The following is a 16837-nucleotide window of genomic DNA, read 5'->3' on the forward strand; positions in this document are numbered from 1 at the left end:
AGAAGTTACCACCTTGGCAGAAATATATTCATAAGGCACTTATTTTGTAGGATTTTATTTAGGCCAAGTTCTTAGTACACAGCAACAATTAATTCCAAGTACAACTTCAAAATTAAAAAGTGGATGCTCCCCCACGCATCTGGAGGCGGTTTAATGGCACACACAAGAAACATCACTGGCAACAGACTGCTCCCTCCAGTTTTCACTCATAACACCAACCCTCCCTCTGGGAGCTGAAGTACAACTGGCCAGATCGCAAATCGTTTACATTCTGTTTTGTAAACCATTTTGTTAAGAAAAAGATGCATGGACACAAAATATGATAAAAACTACTTTTCCATAGACTTCTGAAGGTGCAAAAGACATTTACATTTTAATGTGAAAATAAGCTTTTTGGGTTTTTTTTGTTTTTTTTTTTTTACAAAAAAACCTCAAGGTTTAGCAAGGATCATTTATACACAGCTCGGCCCTATCAATTTTTTTTTGAAAGAATTGTGAAATTCTCAAGAAATACGAACAAAGGTCAGCATAAAATAAACTTAAGGTAATGAGCGTAATGCCTCCACTGAAGAACTGTTTGTAAGGCTCTCTCAAATAAGGCTGTGCTGCGCTCCTTCCAGTGCTGAAATACTGTTGTATTTTAGCTACGTACACCTTATGGAAAAAACCATTTGTACTGAGTGTAGGCTTTTTTTTTTTTAAGAAGGGTTAAAATGAAGATTACTTTCACTAGTAAAGGATGCACTTAATACACTCCTTCAAACAACACTTTGAATAGTATTTATCAAAACATACAGCACAATTAAGACAGTTGTAGAATTACCAGGCATTGGGTCAGGAATTCTGCTGTTAACTAGCTGTAACTGAAAAGACACATCTAACCTCATCAGTAAAATGAGATTGAACTAAAATTTCTGAAATCTCATCTAGCTCTAAAATTTCTGATTCTAAGTAAATAGTGTGAGAGAAATCACCTTAACACCAATCAGGAGTTTCTGGCCAAAGTTCAGAAGTGAACAGATGGTAAGTCATAGAGAGCCCCATTCTTTTTCTTTTCCAAGACTTGGCAGCCACCTGCTAATTGCTCCATCAAACCCTTTTCAAAGAGAGATGGCCTTCAGGACATGCCATGCATGGAAGAGAAAAGGCGGTTAAAAAAAAACAACAGTTCTTAATGGTGAAAGGTCACCTGCTAAAAGAAAATGGACACAGAAGGATAAAAGCAAACTGCTATCATTTTGATGCCTCAAATAGGAAAGGCTTCAGTAGTCACCTCCGATCGACATGAGACCGCTGAGGAGCGCGGCTGCGCTGCAGGGATCACCGTGAAGACGTGCCGCGCAGTCTGGCTGGGTGATCAGCAGCAGCAGGAGGGGAAAGGAAGGGAGGGATGAAAATATCTCACCCAGTGACTTTTAGGAACACAGCAAAAGGAGTGGGGCCATTGCCAACCCTAAGGTACAACTAGCAGGTACCCCTGAAGAAGACAAAGTAGCCAAATGATGGCAAATACTGAACAAGACATCTTAAAAGATTCACATGTATTCCAAACACAGGCTGAATCTCTCAAGTCTAGATTTTGACACATGGACACTTTCGGTTTTTAAGTTATTGCCTTGACCAAAAGGTCGACTACAAGAAGATGTATTTTCATCCACTGCTCTATGGCCTTTCAAATAGTAATACTTAAAGGGGGCAGAGGGGAATTGGGTGACTTAAGGGTTGAGTCTACTCCCCTTTTCCTTTAAAAAAATAAAGGAACAAGTCAAAAAGAAACACTCCAGGAGAGGGGAAAAAATCTCTCCCACTAGATTCCCTCTATCCTGATAAAGTGGTTGCTTTCTGGTCAGCAGATTTAGACCTAGATCATCTTTGCCACAAAATTACATAGGATGTAAGATTTCTGCATTCATTTGGAATTCCTATTACCAACCATCTTATAGTTTATAAAAAGATAAATGGGGGAAACTTACGATAAAACAAATATTACCCTCACAGACTATTAATAGCATGCAATCTATGAAATATTACATACATTAAAAGTCTCCAATGACTTTAGGCCTGGCCCATCATTACATAGCATCCTTCCAAAACAATATACAGAATTCAAAACTGTACAAAAATTTTAAATATGCAGAAAATCCAACAGGTTGTTGCTTTTAAAGCAAATCACACACATTAGTATTAAAACATGTAGGAAGAATCAGCTGACCTATGGATGCCCCCACTGCAGGTCTTCGGTAGGAAGGACTTCACTAATGTCCTCTCTGCTCCCCAATCCAGCAAGGGTCCAACAGGCAAGCTGACCACCAAACCTTTTTGCACAGTTGTCTTCTGGGCTTCTGTTGGTGTGAGCTGTGGGAACTATTTGTTGGATTTCAAAATACCCTCTGCCTTAGTAAGCAACTAAGCTTTCTCAGCCAAAAGCTATTTAAATAACTTTGAACATCTAGTTTCAAAACAGTTTTCCTAGTTCTACCCCAACACTAAGAAGAGTTGACCCTCTCCATGTGTGGTCTTGGTTGGGTCCATAATGAAGCTGAAGGCTCAGAGGACACTCGGGACCATTACTTTGAAGGAAGACGGAATAGAGTGTCAAGATAATCTAACAAAGCGTGAAGTGCCATGTGTCCTGGAGGCAAGATAATGAGAACTAAATTTAAAGTGTTGGAGAAATCTAAGCAAATTAGCTAACTTGCAGTGTGTGTGGGGAGGTGAGGGGGGAAACCTGCAACTTTAAAAGTCTTGATAAGGAAACGCTGTATCTTGAGTCTCAGTTAAATGGTGTGTTGGGATCACAGACTCCCAAGTGAAATACTAATGTCTGCCTACGTCATGGGAACTCCCTCACACCTACTACACCTGTTCGTTTCCTCCATCTGCACCACCTGTCCTGGGCCAGGCCCATGTCTGAGGTACGTGCAGCTACTGCTTCTCAGCTTTCGCCCACTGGGAAGTCACCTGGCAAAGGTGTCTCCTGGCCACGTCACTGGGACTGGGAAGAACCCATGGCGGCTCTGGCCTGTGAGCTGGCTCGTCACAATATTCACCTGCTGAGCAGCAAGGCCTCCTGGACTTTTTTCAGTATTTCTTATACTGAATACAGAAGAGATGACTAAAACCATCTGCCTTCCAAACTCCACTGGATTTGAAGCTATAATTGTGCAGATGGGGAAAAAAAAAACAAACTTGGATAAGTATTTGGCCTTATGCCACTTATCAACCACTATACTTAGTCAGAAATAAGGTTCAAATTTTTACCAAGAGCATCTACTTAAAAGGCCAATCATACAAAATCAGAAGAGTATTTATCTTCTAAGTTGTGAGTAAACAACTCGGCAGCGGCTGGTATTTGCCATTAATAACATTCAGAGAGCACAGTAGCAAGCCTTTTATTCCCAGTGACTCAAGAGATTTGAAAATAGCTATTTTCCCCAAAAAGAATGTTTTTCTAAATAGTGAAAGAAGTAAAGAAATAGTTGGTCTGACCTCTAAAATCCTCCTCAAAAGAGCACCTAAGGCAAGTGTTCAGGACGCCCCAAGCAGAGCGCTGCTGCAGCTCCATCTCCTCAGACCCCAGGCAGCCGCGTGTATGCCTTCACACGGCCGCCGCAGCCCGCGAAGCCAGGCCACGCACGTGGCGACACCGGCCATGGGTGGCAGTGCAGTCTCATGCAGCAGCAGCACATCAGAATCAAACCGGCAGGTGTTACCCAGCCTCAGAATGTCTGGAGACTCATTTCATCCTCCTCAATCTACAGACTGAGAAATATGAAGGGACGCAAGTCAACTCAGCATTAACTCACCTGGTGCACTCGAGTGCAAGAGAATGCAGGGTTTACAGTGTTGAAGAGGAAATAAGCCGTCTGAAACAACTATAAAAATGCTTATGTACGGTATTTAAATACTGGTTCCCTCCTCCTCAGACAAGTGGGAGAAAGTGTGGGGCTGGGGTACACACTAGGCCACGAGGCTAACCTTGCACACGGACGCTGAAGAACAGCCATTGCCACAGACTGCAGGAGGAGAAATCCCAAGAGTGTACAGTATTCCTGAGAAAAATCCCAGATTTTTTTTTTTCTGAAATCAGTCTTAACCTGATTTATTTTACATAGTTATGCTGTTATACCTCTGATACAGTCAGAAACGGTCACTTTATTTCAATCCAAACAGCTCAGGCATAGTAAAGTGATGGCAGAAAGATCCATTTGTTCAAACTCAGCTAGCTTATTTAATACTGAGGGATAAACCAAAAAAAAAAAAAAAGTAGGTTTTGTCCTTTGTATCCTTCATTCATTTCACTGGAGAGGAATCCCCAGGGCCTTTTGATAATCTGGGAAGACCTGGCTATTCCTGTGAGGGACACATGGCCCTGCTGAGCTTTACTCAGAATAATGCATGATGGACTCCACGTAATTGCCAGGAAAGAGCCCGGTCACTCCATTCATAACTCCCTCATACCAACCGTCGTCATTCTTCTTGATGACATAAATAATGGCTCCTTCCTGAAAGGACAGCTCATCTTCCTTGTCTTTTGTATAATCATAAATTGCCACAACTAGAGGGGGGAAAAAAAGGATATGAAAAAGAAGAATAACCTTCCTAGAAAGGCAGAACCAAATAAATGAATAGCCCTCTTTTCCTAACTTCCGCAGCACTTCAAACATAGTGATTTTCTAAACACAGACCAAAAACTAGTTTTTGTTTCTAATACCCAGTCCTCTATGATGGAGTCCCACCTTGGGGAGTTAGGTTCAAAACTGTATAAATGACGAAAAATCATATTTAGTTCAACTTACCCTTCCACAGTCAATGAAGAGATACACACAATTCCAGAATAGGGAAAGATGGCTAGTTCTTCAGTTGAGCTTGTGGTAAAGCACCATATTGTGCAAAAACACATATCTTTAAACATGAGAATTATACTAATGCAGTGTGATACACTAGGAGAGGCCAGTGAGAAAATGAGATAGACTAAGAATAGCAGAATTACATCTCCTTTCTCACACCTGCTAGAACCAGTGGCCAGTGCCTATTCACTAAGAATGGTGGCTGAATTCCCACAAGTTACATGTGTGAATGATGGTCTTTCAAAACACATCATGCATGATGCCTCCAATTTAACAAATCCACAATAACAGACTAAAAGTGGTAAGAAAACTGAGATACCTGTAAGCGCTCCTATGATTTTCATTACTTAAATAACTTGGTAACTGGGGGCCTTTCAATGATTTCTGGGACAATCTCTGGTTCCTAAGTTACTGCATCTTCCTCAACAGTTTGGTTAAATCGCGATACCCTTTAACTTGCTCAAATCCACTTGAAGATTTATCTTTTTTATAAAAAGATTCTCTGTACCTTTATTACACTGCTCAGAATTGATTATACCTTCATCTTCACATAAAATAAATAAACAGAAACCAAAACAGGGATTTTTGATATAATGCAACTTACTTTGTGTTTCTGGTCTGCTTTAATAAAAATTCAATGGCTTTCTTAAACTCTGAACACTTGCCATTCTAGTGATCTAGGATGCCAGAAAATACTTCAGAGAGACGTAGGAAGAATTTGGTGTATTTCTCAAAATATAACCAAACACTTAAACAAATATAATTGACATAAAAACTTAACTATAAATGTAAGAGAATACAAGATATGTAGAGTATTTCTAGTCAATCTAGTATTTTTTAGCTCATTTTTTGAACTGATAACATTCTTGATGCTTACAGAAATGCAAACCCACTGAAAAGTAATTTACAGGAAAACATTCCCAAGTCCTGTTAGTTCTACCTTCTAAATCTCTCAAATCCAAACACTTTTCCCCATCACCACAGTCACTGCCCTAATCAATGTAGCAGTCTTTATACTGGAATACACATTTTACTGGCTTACCTTAAGATTTTCTAAGCAGTATGAATGACATGATTTTTACAGAGTTTCCTTCTAGATCCTCAACTTGTATAAAGACTGCTTTCTAAATCTGACCTGCTTGTGATGATACCGTGAGTCATGCGCCAGTCATAAAAGTTCTCATTTCCTGTTTGTCCTTCACCTACTTAAGGATAGTACGCCACTGTATTTTTGTTAAGCACCAAACACCTTGGGTGCCAAGGGGACAATTCAAAACTGGTGTGGTATTAAGAAAGAGAATTACTCCACTGACTAACCCAACCATTCTGCAGGTTAGGTGGCTCCCATTTTTTTACTTTTAACAACAGTTAAAGTAGACTTTAATGGGGTTTCCAGATAACACATCATATAAAACATGATTTTTAAAGAAAGAACATTATTTGATTTTTGGCAAATAACTCTGAAAGAGTTAAAAGAACTGAGTGACAGTGCTTCATGAACAATACTTCTATTTGCCATCTACTTATTTATGTGAACAAGGTTTTCAGCACCACTGCCTCAGTTGAGGCCCTCATCTCTTTCTTAGAAAAACATCCAACCTGCTCTTTCCAACTCCTGTTTTTCTTTCGTTCTAAAGCATTCTACACTATTATCCAGTATCTTAACAAAATTAAAACGGTAAGTATGTGGGAACTTATCATTAACCTGTCCAAAATCTACAATTTCCCTCTACCACCATTTTTAAAAAAGAAAAACATTCCAAACACCTCAGCCTAGTATTCAAGACCTCCCATCATCATTTACAACGTCCTTCCCTTCCTGCTCTCCTAGCTCACCCACCCCTGCCTACAACCCCCACACCCCCCTGCACCCAACACCACTCACCATGCCCTTTCACTCAGGATCCCCTCTGCCTGGGTGACCCTTCCCAACTCTCTTCTCTGCTTGAGAAATTCATACTCATTCAAGGCACATCATACATGCCATGTCCTCCAAGCAGCCTTCTGGACTCCCCAGATAGTGCCCACAGTGAACGGCACTATCCATTTTTTGACAGTCATTAATGGAGCATCCATTCTGACTTTCAGAGGCAAAATGATGAGTCGGACAAGGCGCTGTCAGTCTTGTGAGGACAGAAATGCTATCTGATAAATTACCACACATTGTTTATACTTCTACCAAGAAGTTATGACACTGAGTTGAAGAACACAAGAACAGAATGTTTGATAGAAGGAAGGGATATAAAATGGGCACTGACAAGTAAGTCAGTGCTTGCCAGATCACTTAACGCTAGTAAACGGCAGAGCCAAGACTCAGTCCCAGGTTGGCCAGGGCTCAAGCTTAGGACAGTGTTAATAATGTGGGCTCGGGAGTTATGGCATCTAGTTCAAATCTCAGCTCTACCAATTATTAGTTTACAGAAGATACTTAACTTTCCTGAGCTGCTTTTCACTCAACTGTGTAATGGGAATTGTGATAGTGCTAGCACCTCAAAGTACTGTTATATTAAATAACACAACACAAATACACAGCCCAGGCCCCTGTATATGGCAGACATTCTATATAAATGTTAGCTTCTTTTCTTATCATTAATAACCATTGTGATACACTATCTTTCCTGTAACACAAACATTTTCTGTTATATTCTGTAACATAAATTATTTTGAACCTCAACTTCCTACTTTGCAAAATGGGAAGACTAACTGCCTTACATACATAGTAAGTCTTCTATTATGCCAGGCACATAATAAATAAATGAAAATATCTGTTCTCTACCCAAGTTAAATCAAAATATTTACACATACAGATTATCTCCACTTGACTAGTATGGGCAGTAATCAAGGGTTAAGATAAACTATCTGGTGGTTTTCAGCCTTGGAATTATCTGAGAAACTTTAAAGAATTCTGATGCCTGGGTCCCATGTCCACAGATTCTGATTTAAGAGGTCTCAAAGTGCAGACATATCAGATACTCCCTAGGTGACCCTAATATGTAAGCATGGTTGAGAACCATGTCCTAAGTCTAAGATAACAAAATAAGACACTAGGCTCTTGCCTTCACATTTATGCACATTGAAACAAAAAGCAATCATAAACTGAACACAGCTGGCTACTTTTGTTTTGCCAGAAGATTAAGGAGGAGCTTATGTGATTTTCAGGTTTTGAAAGATTTGAACTTAACAGAGATAAATCAAACTTTGAAACTATCTTAGGAAACAATTGAGGCACTTTGCTTTTAAATTTTAAAGAATTACTTGGACCAAAAACAAACTCTCTTACAAATCTTTCCAGATTTTTACAACATGTTCACTGAAGGGTAGACTTTTAACATGCAAATAAATCTTTTTTTGTGCTTTTTGCTTAAGGAATCACTGAGCTGGTTTTTTCAGCCCCTAAAAACTGTCATCATTTTGCCCAGGACAGTGTTACAATCAGCTAAGGAGTTTGTAAAACACGTCAATGCCCAAGGCCACACCCTAGTGTAGTACCCTGGGCTCTTTTCTTTTTCACCTTAAAAAAGAGCTTTATTAAGGTGTAATTTAGACACAAAACACAATCACAAATGTAGAATTCACCGAGTTTTGACAAATGCATGCACCTGTATACAGGCCAAATTAACTACCACCACAATCATTATATAGAACAATGCCTATCACCTCAAAGTCCCCTAGGGCCCTATGTAAATTCTCTCACCTGCCAGTATTCGTCCCCCAAAACCACTCATCTTCTGCAGTTCATTTAGATGGAATCATAAAGTATGAGTCTTTTGTGTCTGGATTCCTTCATTAGCATATGTTGGAAATCCCTCCGTACTACTGTTTACACCAGTAGTTTATTCCTTTTCATTGCTGAACAGTATTCCACTGAATGGATAGACAACCTACAATTAGCGTATCCATTCACCAGTTGAGACATGTGGGTTGTTTCTAGTTTTGGCTATTATGAATAAAGCAGCCATGAACAATCAAGTCTTTTTGTGAACATACACCTTCATTCCTCTTAAGTAAATGCATAGCAGCGCACTGCCAGATCAGGGGTAGGTGTATGTCTAACTTCATAAGAAACTGCCAACTGTTCTCCAAAGTGGCTGGAACATGCTGCATTCCTACCAGCAGTGCACCCTGGACCAGCTCCTGTTTCACCACTTTCTCCAACACTTAGTATTGTCAATGTTTTTAACTGTAGCCATTCCAGAGGGTGTTAGTGATATTTAGTTTGGTTCATGGTAACTTGAACATGGAAACTTGCATTTTCCTAATGACTAATAATGTTGAGCATCTTTTCATGTAATTATTTGCAATTCATGTATCTTTTTTGATGACATATATTCAAACTGTTTTTCTACAAGTTGTTTGTCTCCTGAGATACTTTGCAAATATTCTTCCCAAGCTACATGGCTTGCCTTGTCATTTTCTTAACACTGTTGTTAAAGAAGAAAAGTTTAATTTAATGAAATTCAATTTTTCAATTTTTTATTTTAAACTTCACGTTTTTTAATATGTGCTCTGTAAAAATTTTTTCCTAACCCCAAAACACAGATTTCCTATATTAGTTTTACATTCAGGTCTAAAATACATTTCGAGTCAATTTTTGTGAATGGTGAGGTAAGGGTAGAAGTTCATGTTTTGCATATGGATGTCCAGTTGTTAGAGCACTATCTGTTGAAAATACCATCTTTCCCCCATTGAATTACCTTGGCACTTTTGTCAAACAGTATGTGTGGATCATTTTCTGGACTCTATATTCCACTGATTCATATTTCCATAGTTTTACCACACTGTCCTGATTACTGGAACTTTACACTAGAACTGTGAAATCAGGTAGTTTAAATCCTCCAACATTAGTCTCCTTTTTCAAAATTGTTTTGACTACACTAGGTCTTTTGCATTTCCATATGACTTTTAGAATCCTCTTGTCAATTTCTGTGGGAATGACTGCTTGAATTTTTACTGAGATTGCCTTCAACGGAGATCAATTTGGGGAAAATAAATCTCTTAACAATAATGATCAAAGAACATAATATTTATTTATTTCAATTTGTTTAAGGCCTTTATTAATTTCTCTTTAATGTTTTATAGTTTTCATCATATAGGTCTTGCACATATTTTACTAAATTCATCCCTAAGTACCTCCTATTTTTGATGTTATTACAGAAGATTATTTTGTAAATTTCAACCTCCATTGTTTGATGCTAGTATATAAAAATGCATTTAACTTTGCACATCAACTTTGTAGCCTACCACCTTGCTAAGTTCACTTTTTCATTCTACCAGCTTTTTTGTAGACTCCTTAGGACTTTTTACATATAAGACAATACCTTCTGTGAATAAAGATTATTTAATATTGTCCCAAATATCTGTTGCTGTTTTTGGTTTTTTTTCTCTGTGCCTCGTTTTGGACAGTTTCTAATGTCGTACTGTCAAGGCTGCTGATCTTTACTTCTGAGTGTCACTTAAGATACTGTATCTTTCATTTCCAGAAATTCTATGTAAGTTTCTCTTTCTCCTTTTTAAAAAAATATCTTCTGCTTACCTCTCATGTTCTTGTTTTCCTTTACCTTCTCCGACATACGTGGCCCTTTTAATAGCTATACCCTTCTCTGGTAATTCCACCATCCTGGTCACTTCTGGGTTTGTTCCTCCTGACTGGCTTTTCTTTTAGTTACGGGCTATATTTTCCTACCTTTTTACATGCCTTGTAATTTCTGACTGGATGCTGGTCACTATGAATCTTACTTTTTAGTGCACTGGATTTTGTTGACTTCTTTGAACAGTGCTAGGTTTTATTCTGGAGCAACGTTAAGTTACTTAAAATCAGTTGGATGCTTTCAAAGCTTGCATTTAAGCGTTTGTTAGGGCAACCTTTGGTCTAGAGCTAATTTGGCCCTACAACTGAGGGAACACACTCTTGAGGCCTCTTCCCAATGCCTTGTGTATTACAAGGTCTTTCTACTGTCGCTGGTTGGGGAACATGAACTATTCCCAGGCCTGTTATTTCTAAGAATTCTTCTGCCTACTCTCTTCTGGTTCTTTCTCCAAACTCAGGTAGTTTCTTCACATACATGTACAGATCAGTACTCTGTCAAAGATTCAAGGGGACCCTCCCACAGACAGCCTGAACTCTGTCCTGTGTCTTCGTGTAGCTACCCATTCTCTGTGGCCTCCCAAAACTCTGGTCTCTATCTTCTCTACTTAGTGAGACCTCCAGGCTTATTTGGGTTCTACCTCCTTGCTCCGTGGCCTGGAAACTGCCTCTAGGTAGCAAGCAAGGACAATTAAAGGCTCACCTCGTTTGAGTTTCTTCTTTCTGGGGTCACAGTCCACCAATGCCTGTTATCCAATGTCTGAAAACCATTTTTTTTTATATTTTTTTCTGGTTCATTCCTAACTGTTTTAGGAGGGAGGGTGAATCTGATTACTGTTGCTTAAGCTTAGCCAGAAGTGGAAGGCACTATTTGTTAATGTAAGCTCTCCAGGTGATTCTAACGTGCAGTCAGTTTTGAAACCCAGTGAGTTTGTAGCTTCAACTTCCTCAACAGAAAACGTCCTTCAGGACAGCACACATTTTTTCTGAGCTGACTAGTCTTCATGACACTTGGAAGCCTGTGTCCCCAAAGTGCCATATCAGGGTAGCTAATATATTCAAAGAAACTTTCACCAAAAGAAATGCCAAATAACTACTTTGTAAAAAAAAAAAACCTGAGAGACCATTATTCTCTGGAAGAAAGTTTCATATGGAGATACTTAAACGGAAATATCTGATATAAGATGCCACAAAAGAATGCCTTAAAGCATGGGAACAGGAATAACATATTTTGGAAAAATCCTCCTCTTCCTGAGTCATTACAGGAAAACCCTATCTTTTTAAAATTTGTCCTACAGAAACCATTCATTAAAAAGCATGTTCAAATAGGAACAATAAACAATGAATAAAAATCACAGTCACAGAATTTTACTAGTGTGACTTTAAAAATCACGAACATTGTAAACAAAATTAATAAAAAATGTACAGGTTATATGGGCAAAACTTTACTGAATCAGTAAAAAATAAGTAAGATTCTCTTCAGTACCAGCAAGTGTCACGTCAATGGAGAGGTGCCTTCCCATCTCCCAGATCTCCCTCTGAAACCTACCCTTTTCCAAGTAAGACCTTGGAGCCCACGGTGGGTCCTCTTCAGCATAAGGATCACTATACTCAACCACGGCTGCTTCCTCCTCTTCATAATCTTCTGGGGGAGGCGGTGGTGGTGGGGATTCATCAAAGACTGGTTCTTCCACAGGTGGTGGTGGAGGTGGTGCATCTGAAACTAAGAATGTATCAAGCTGATAACAAAACTACACATTATGCAAAGTTCTGCATCTCCTATCCAAGTTTCTATGTTCGCAGAATATAAACCTAGACTTGAAAATAATAATCTTTCAAAAATTGAGTGAGCAAGAGAAATCTGCCCACCAACTATACTGTTCTGAATCTCCAAGCTTGGTCCAGTGCCAATGGATGCTGAATAAAGTTTAGCCAAAATGATTATTATTAACTGAGCCTCTGGACCCTGCTATACTGATACAAAACGCTTTTTCAAAGAAAGAGACTAATACAGTACAGTTTGGCTTCACATTATATCCGAGGAGGAGGGGTTATTAGAAATGTTAATAATTTGGACATTTATAACAAAATTTAATTTATAGCAAGTTAGAATGAGTTCCATGAATAGTCAAATTTTAATAATCTGCTATGTTCCTCTCAATGAATTTTTTAAAAATACTTTTTACCAAATTAGTGGGGTGGAAATCACAAACAACTCTGGGTAACTCATCAAGATATTTGTGTCTGTTTCATCTTTATATATACAGAATTTCAAGTAATTCAGACTAACTTTTGACCCAGAATTTCCTCAGGCTAAATATCCAAGAGTGATTTAAAATATTTAAACCATCTCCTTATAGAAATCTGCTTCCACAGTTCAGAGATCAGAATGTAGCAATGTCTAAAAGATCATCTCAAAAACTCAGGAAACTCCAAGCTTTCAAAATGCTTAGTAGTACCTATTTGAGCACAGCTCAACAAAGCAAACCGAATAAAGCTGCATTTATCAGTTGCCCAATTTTAATAAACAGCATTAATGCTTATTTATGGGGTATCAGTGCTGTTTCCACGAAGTTCTCTGAGCAATGCTGTTTATTTCCCTTTTTTTAAATCTAAGCCTACTGATTGAATCAAATGGATTTTAGAAGACTGCTGATGCCTGGTGAAGATCAGCCATATCAACATCATACTCTGCTGGTCTGGTGTTCCTCCCATCTGCCATGCCACTCTGTACTTACAACTTGTCTATTTTCTGAACCTCAAAATTTTATTTACTAAAAATAATTCTTTTATCCTAATAGGCTTTTTAATAAAGAAAAAATACAGATACGTGATTTTTGCATATACTTTATGACAAATTACATACGGTTGGGGTAAGAATCAATAATATATCCTATTTGCATTTATAAGGTAAGGAGATTAACTTTAAACAACTGCATAACAACAGAGATCCAAAAGAACTCTGTCTTTCAAAACAGTCACCTTGAGAAATTACACTACAAAATTACTCAAAGATGCTGCCATTGCTCTTTTTCACCTTTTCTTGTACCTACCTCAGAGGCAGTTTAGTAAGACTAACATAAGCTACTATTTTTTACCTAATACGTTCCAATTACGTGGCTAGCACTTTACAACACATTATTTCATTTAATCTTTACCTTTGGAGGTGGTGTTTTTAATCCTCATTTTATGGATGTGGGAACTGGCTTTCCAAGATTAAGTAGTCCTACAGTAAGTGGGAGAGCAGGAATCTGAACTCCAGTGTCTGTTATGTTAAAAGCTACACTATTATGGGATGAGATCAATTCAGTAACTTTAAAGTCATGTTTCATCATTCATTCAACAAACATCACCTGAAAGCCTACTAATGGCTAGTTACTACGCTCAGCACTGAGACTAGAGCAGTGAGCAAAAATCATGCAGACACAGAGAACCAGACTTTCATTTATAATTAAGTGCAGTAAGTGCTTTAAGTCATCATGGGAATCACAGCAGTAGACCAAATCTCCTCTGAGGGTCAGGAAAAAATTCCTGGAACTTGAAGGATGAGCAAGAGTTAATGGTCAGGGAAGCAGAATAGAGTGGGTGTAGATATTTCATGTCAGGTGTAAAGAAAAATAACAAACACAAAAGGTAAGAAAGCAGGGACCCTTCAAAGAGCTGACCGCAGTTCAGGAGAAAGAGGCATGAGGAAGCTGAAGAGTACTAAGCAGGAAGGGCCTTGCGACAGTCTGAACTCTTCCCAAAGAGCACTGGAGAGCCGGAGGGTTCAGAAGGATAACAGGATCAGAGCTGCACTGCTTAGCCCAGTGTAACTGGTTCCAGATAATTCCAGACTCTTCCAAACATCAAACTTAACAGAGTAAACATCTGCTACACAGAGTACCTTCAAAATAATGCACTTGAAAGTTATAAAGCTAATTGCAAAACATAGGTATATATCTTTCTAAGGTGAATGTTTCGAAAAAGACCACATTCACTTGAATGTATAAGTCCTGCTATGTCTGTAAAGTCAGCCACAGCTCACCTCATGTACAAAGTTTCTTATTTTCATACATTTTGTAGGTGAGAAAATGTATATGATCATGGAAAGAAATGAGAAAAGATCACCCTAAAAGGTAATCACACTGTGGCAAATACTGAAGGTGCTCATGGGGTACCTTCCAATAAACAGAAGCAAAATAGACTATTTTCAGAAATTAGCAAATAGAGATGCAAAGGCACCTGAAAGAGACACTGAGCCCTCAGGCCAGTAAGACTGGGTTATAACCAGTTACAACACAAGAAAGAAATGTGTTGATAAAAATGGGACATTTCAGTCAGCTATGGAAGCACAAAAAAGGAAGGACTGAAAGTGTCTGCTGTGTGTCAGATGCTTTTCTAAGTGCAGGGGAAACAGCCAGTGAACAAAACAAGCAAAACCCCCTGCTCTCACAGAGCTTACATTCTAGTATTGCCGATGCCCATTTCCAAAGAGGCAGGAGTCCTAACAACAGAGTGCAAATATTTCTATCCCCTTGGTGAGGCCGTCCCTGTTATGAGATGCGTGCATTGGGCTACTTCAGCCTGATGACATTTAAATTTTTCATTAACATTAACTCCCCTCGTTCAGATTTGACAGCCATCATGCAATCTCATGACTGTGCCAGGGATGCTATGTAGACTGCTCACAAGAAGAGAATTCATCTATCATACGATATGTTCACTGGTCTCTGTAACAGTAATTCCTCACTAAATACTGATACAGGCCTCCTGCTTTGTAGACATTAGTCTTTTGAGCTTTCTTAGTGCTTCCCTAGGGAAAAACTCAGTGTGTCAATAAAATTGGTCATCTGCTCCTGCATGGCTCAACACCAGACCACAGGCCAATGTAAATACACTGCCAATCTACAAGGCCTCCCGGGAGACAGACTGGCAATTTGTCCCAGAGGACGTACCATGGCATGGCCATTTTTATACCTCAAATCAGGACTAAAAGAAGATTCCCAGGACAGCCATAAAACCCTAAAACTCCAGTGACAGCCTACAAATTGTCTGAGCAATCCAGAGAAAAAGATGGGCTATCTGGTGATTAAAGAGCATCTCCTCAACTAGACGTACCCTTTCTTTTCACTTGTGCCTTATTTTGATACTCATTTGTCTTATCTTCACTATCGGATTTTAAGTTGTTTGAAAGCACAAAACTCCATCTTACTTATTTTATCATCCATACTAGCTGCTCATGTAGCCACCTGTTCATAATATTCAAATGTCTGAAGTATCAGTGAATGAATGACTATTCAGCCAATCATATATAAATGACATTTTATGCCTATAATCTGAACTACAGTGTAAAGAAGACATAAACTTACTATTTTCTTGGACTCTGGCCACAAATCCCATTAAAGGTAACTGAGGAGTTACCTGTAGGATGGAGGGAGGAGGAGGAGCAAGAGATACTGCAAAAACAAAAAAGTTGTGGAGGATAAGGGGTAAGGGCGAGTTACATTAAAGGAAAGGATAACACAATAAAACAAACATATAAGGAGGGAAACCACTATGCATAAACATTTTACAAGCTATTTAAGGATCATCTTTTGAGGGGTAACTCATTAACACACAAAACAAAGTATTAGGGGAGTTTCAAGGAAGTTCAAACAAATTACAACAGAAAGCATTCATTATATACAAATCTATTCTAATATATAATGACAAATAGATCTTTTTATATCAATAACATGTCTTCTCAAAGAAAGAATAACTTCAGATTACCATGAATAATTTGGTTTTCTGAATTTTACCTTGAAGGTTACAACTTTAAATGTCCACCAATACAAGGGAAAAAAACCCCATAACATGCCAACATTCTAATTTTACACTTTTCATCACTTCATTAAATGAGCAAAATTAATTGGTTCTTCAGTCATTAATTGAACAAATATTTACTGACTTCCCATTAAGTGGCAAGCTCTCTACTAGGGGACCAATATCAAAACAATTTTGAGAGTCAGGCCTGTGTCTTTACAGTTTTTCACAATCCTAATTCATACCACCAATGCCAGGTACATTTTCTCCCTCACCCTACAGAAAAATGCTGGCCTCATTCAAATCATCCTCCTCTCCCCCAAACGTGTCTTTCCATCTATCTCAAACACCTAGCACTAGTGAGCCTTCAACAAACGTTTATGTATGTAAATACACAAATAAGCCAGGTACATGCTAAACAACTTCCCAAGATTAATGCTACAGTGTTTCCTTCAGAATGGGTATACAGTACACAGTATGGTACGTAAAGAGAGAACACCTCTATTAGTTTCAAATCACAGCTAATTCTAATAAAACTACAAAGATGCCTCGAGATCACATTCTAGTTGAAACAGAAAACAAAATGATAACCTTAACCCAAGAATATTTGTAGCAATTC

At 38.5% G+C, this 16837-nt stretch overlaps 1 protein-coding gene across 8 annotated transcripts in view; it reads right to left on the reverse strand.

Moving 5' to 3' along the window:
- Positions 1-4086: 4086 nt before the first annotated feature.
- ABI2 (abl interactor 2) overlaps positions 4087-16837 on the reverse strand; it is a 101208-nt gene continuing 88457 nt past the window's right edge. For 4 of the 8 annotated variants that reach the window (XM_072961418.1, XM_072961419.1, XM_072961423.1 and 1 more), the window contains 3 exons: positions 15786-15872; positions 11984-12157; positions 4087-4558 (listed from right to left, as the gene is read on the reverse strand). In XM_072961418.1, the coding sequence (XP_072817519.1) occupies positions 4383-4558; positions 11984-12157; positions 15786-15872 (437 nt within the window). In that variant the 3' untranslated portion in view covers positions 4087-4382. The remainder of the gene's footprint in view (positions 4559-11983; positions 12158-15785; positions 15873-16837) is intronic. The other 4 variants (XM_072961420.1, XM_072961421.1, XM_072961425.1 and 1 more) reach the window with 1 other exon arrangement.

Source organism: Vicugna pacos, chromosome 5 (genome assembly GCF_048564905.1).
Source record: "Vicugna pacos chromosome 5, VicPac4, whole genome shotgun sequence".
Lineage (NCBI taxonomy): Eukaryota > Metazoa > Chordata > Mammalia > Artiodactyla > Camelidae > Vicugna > Vicugna pacos.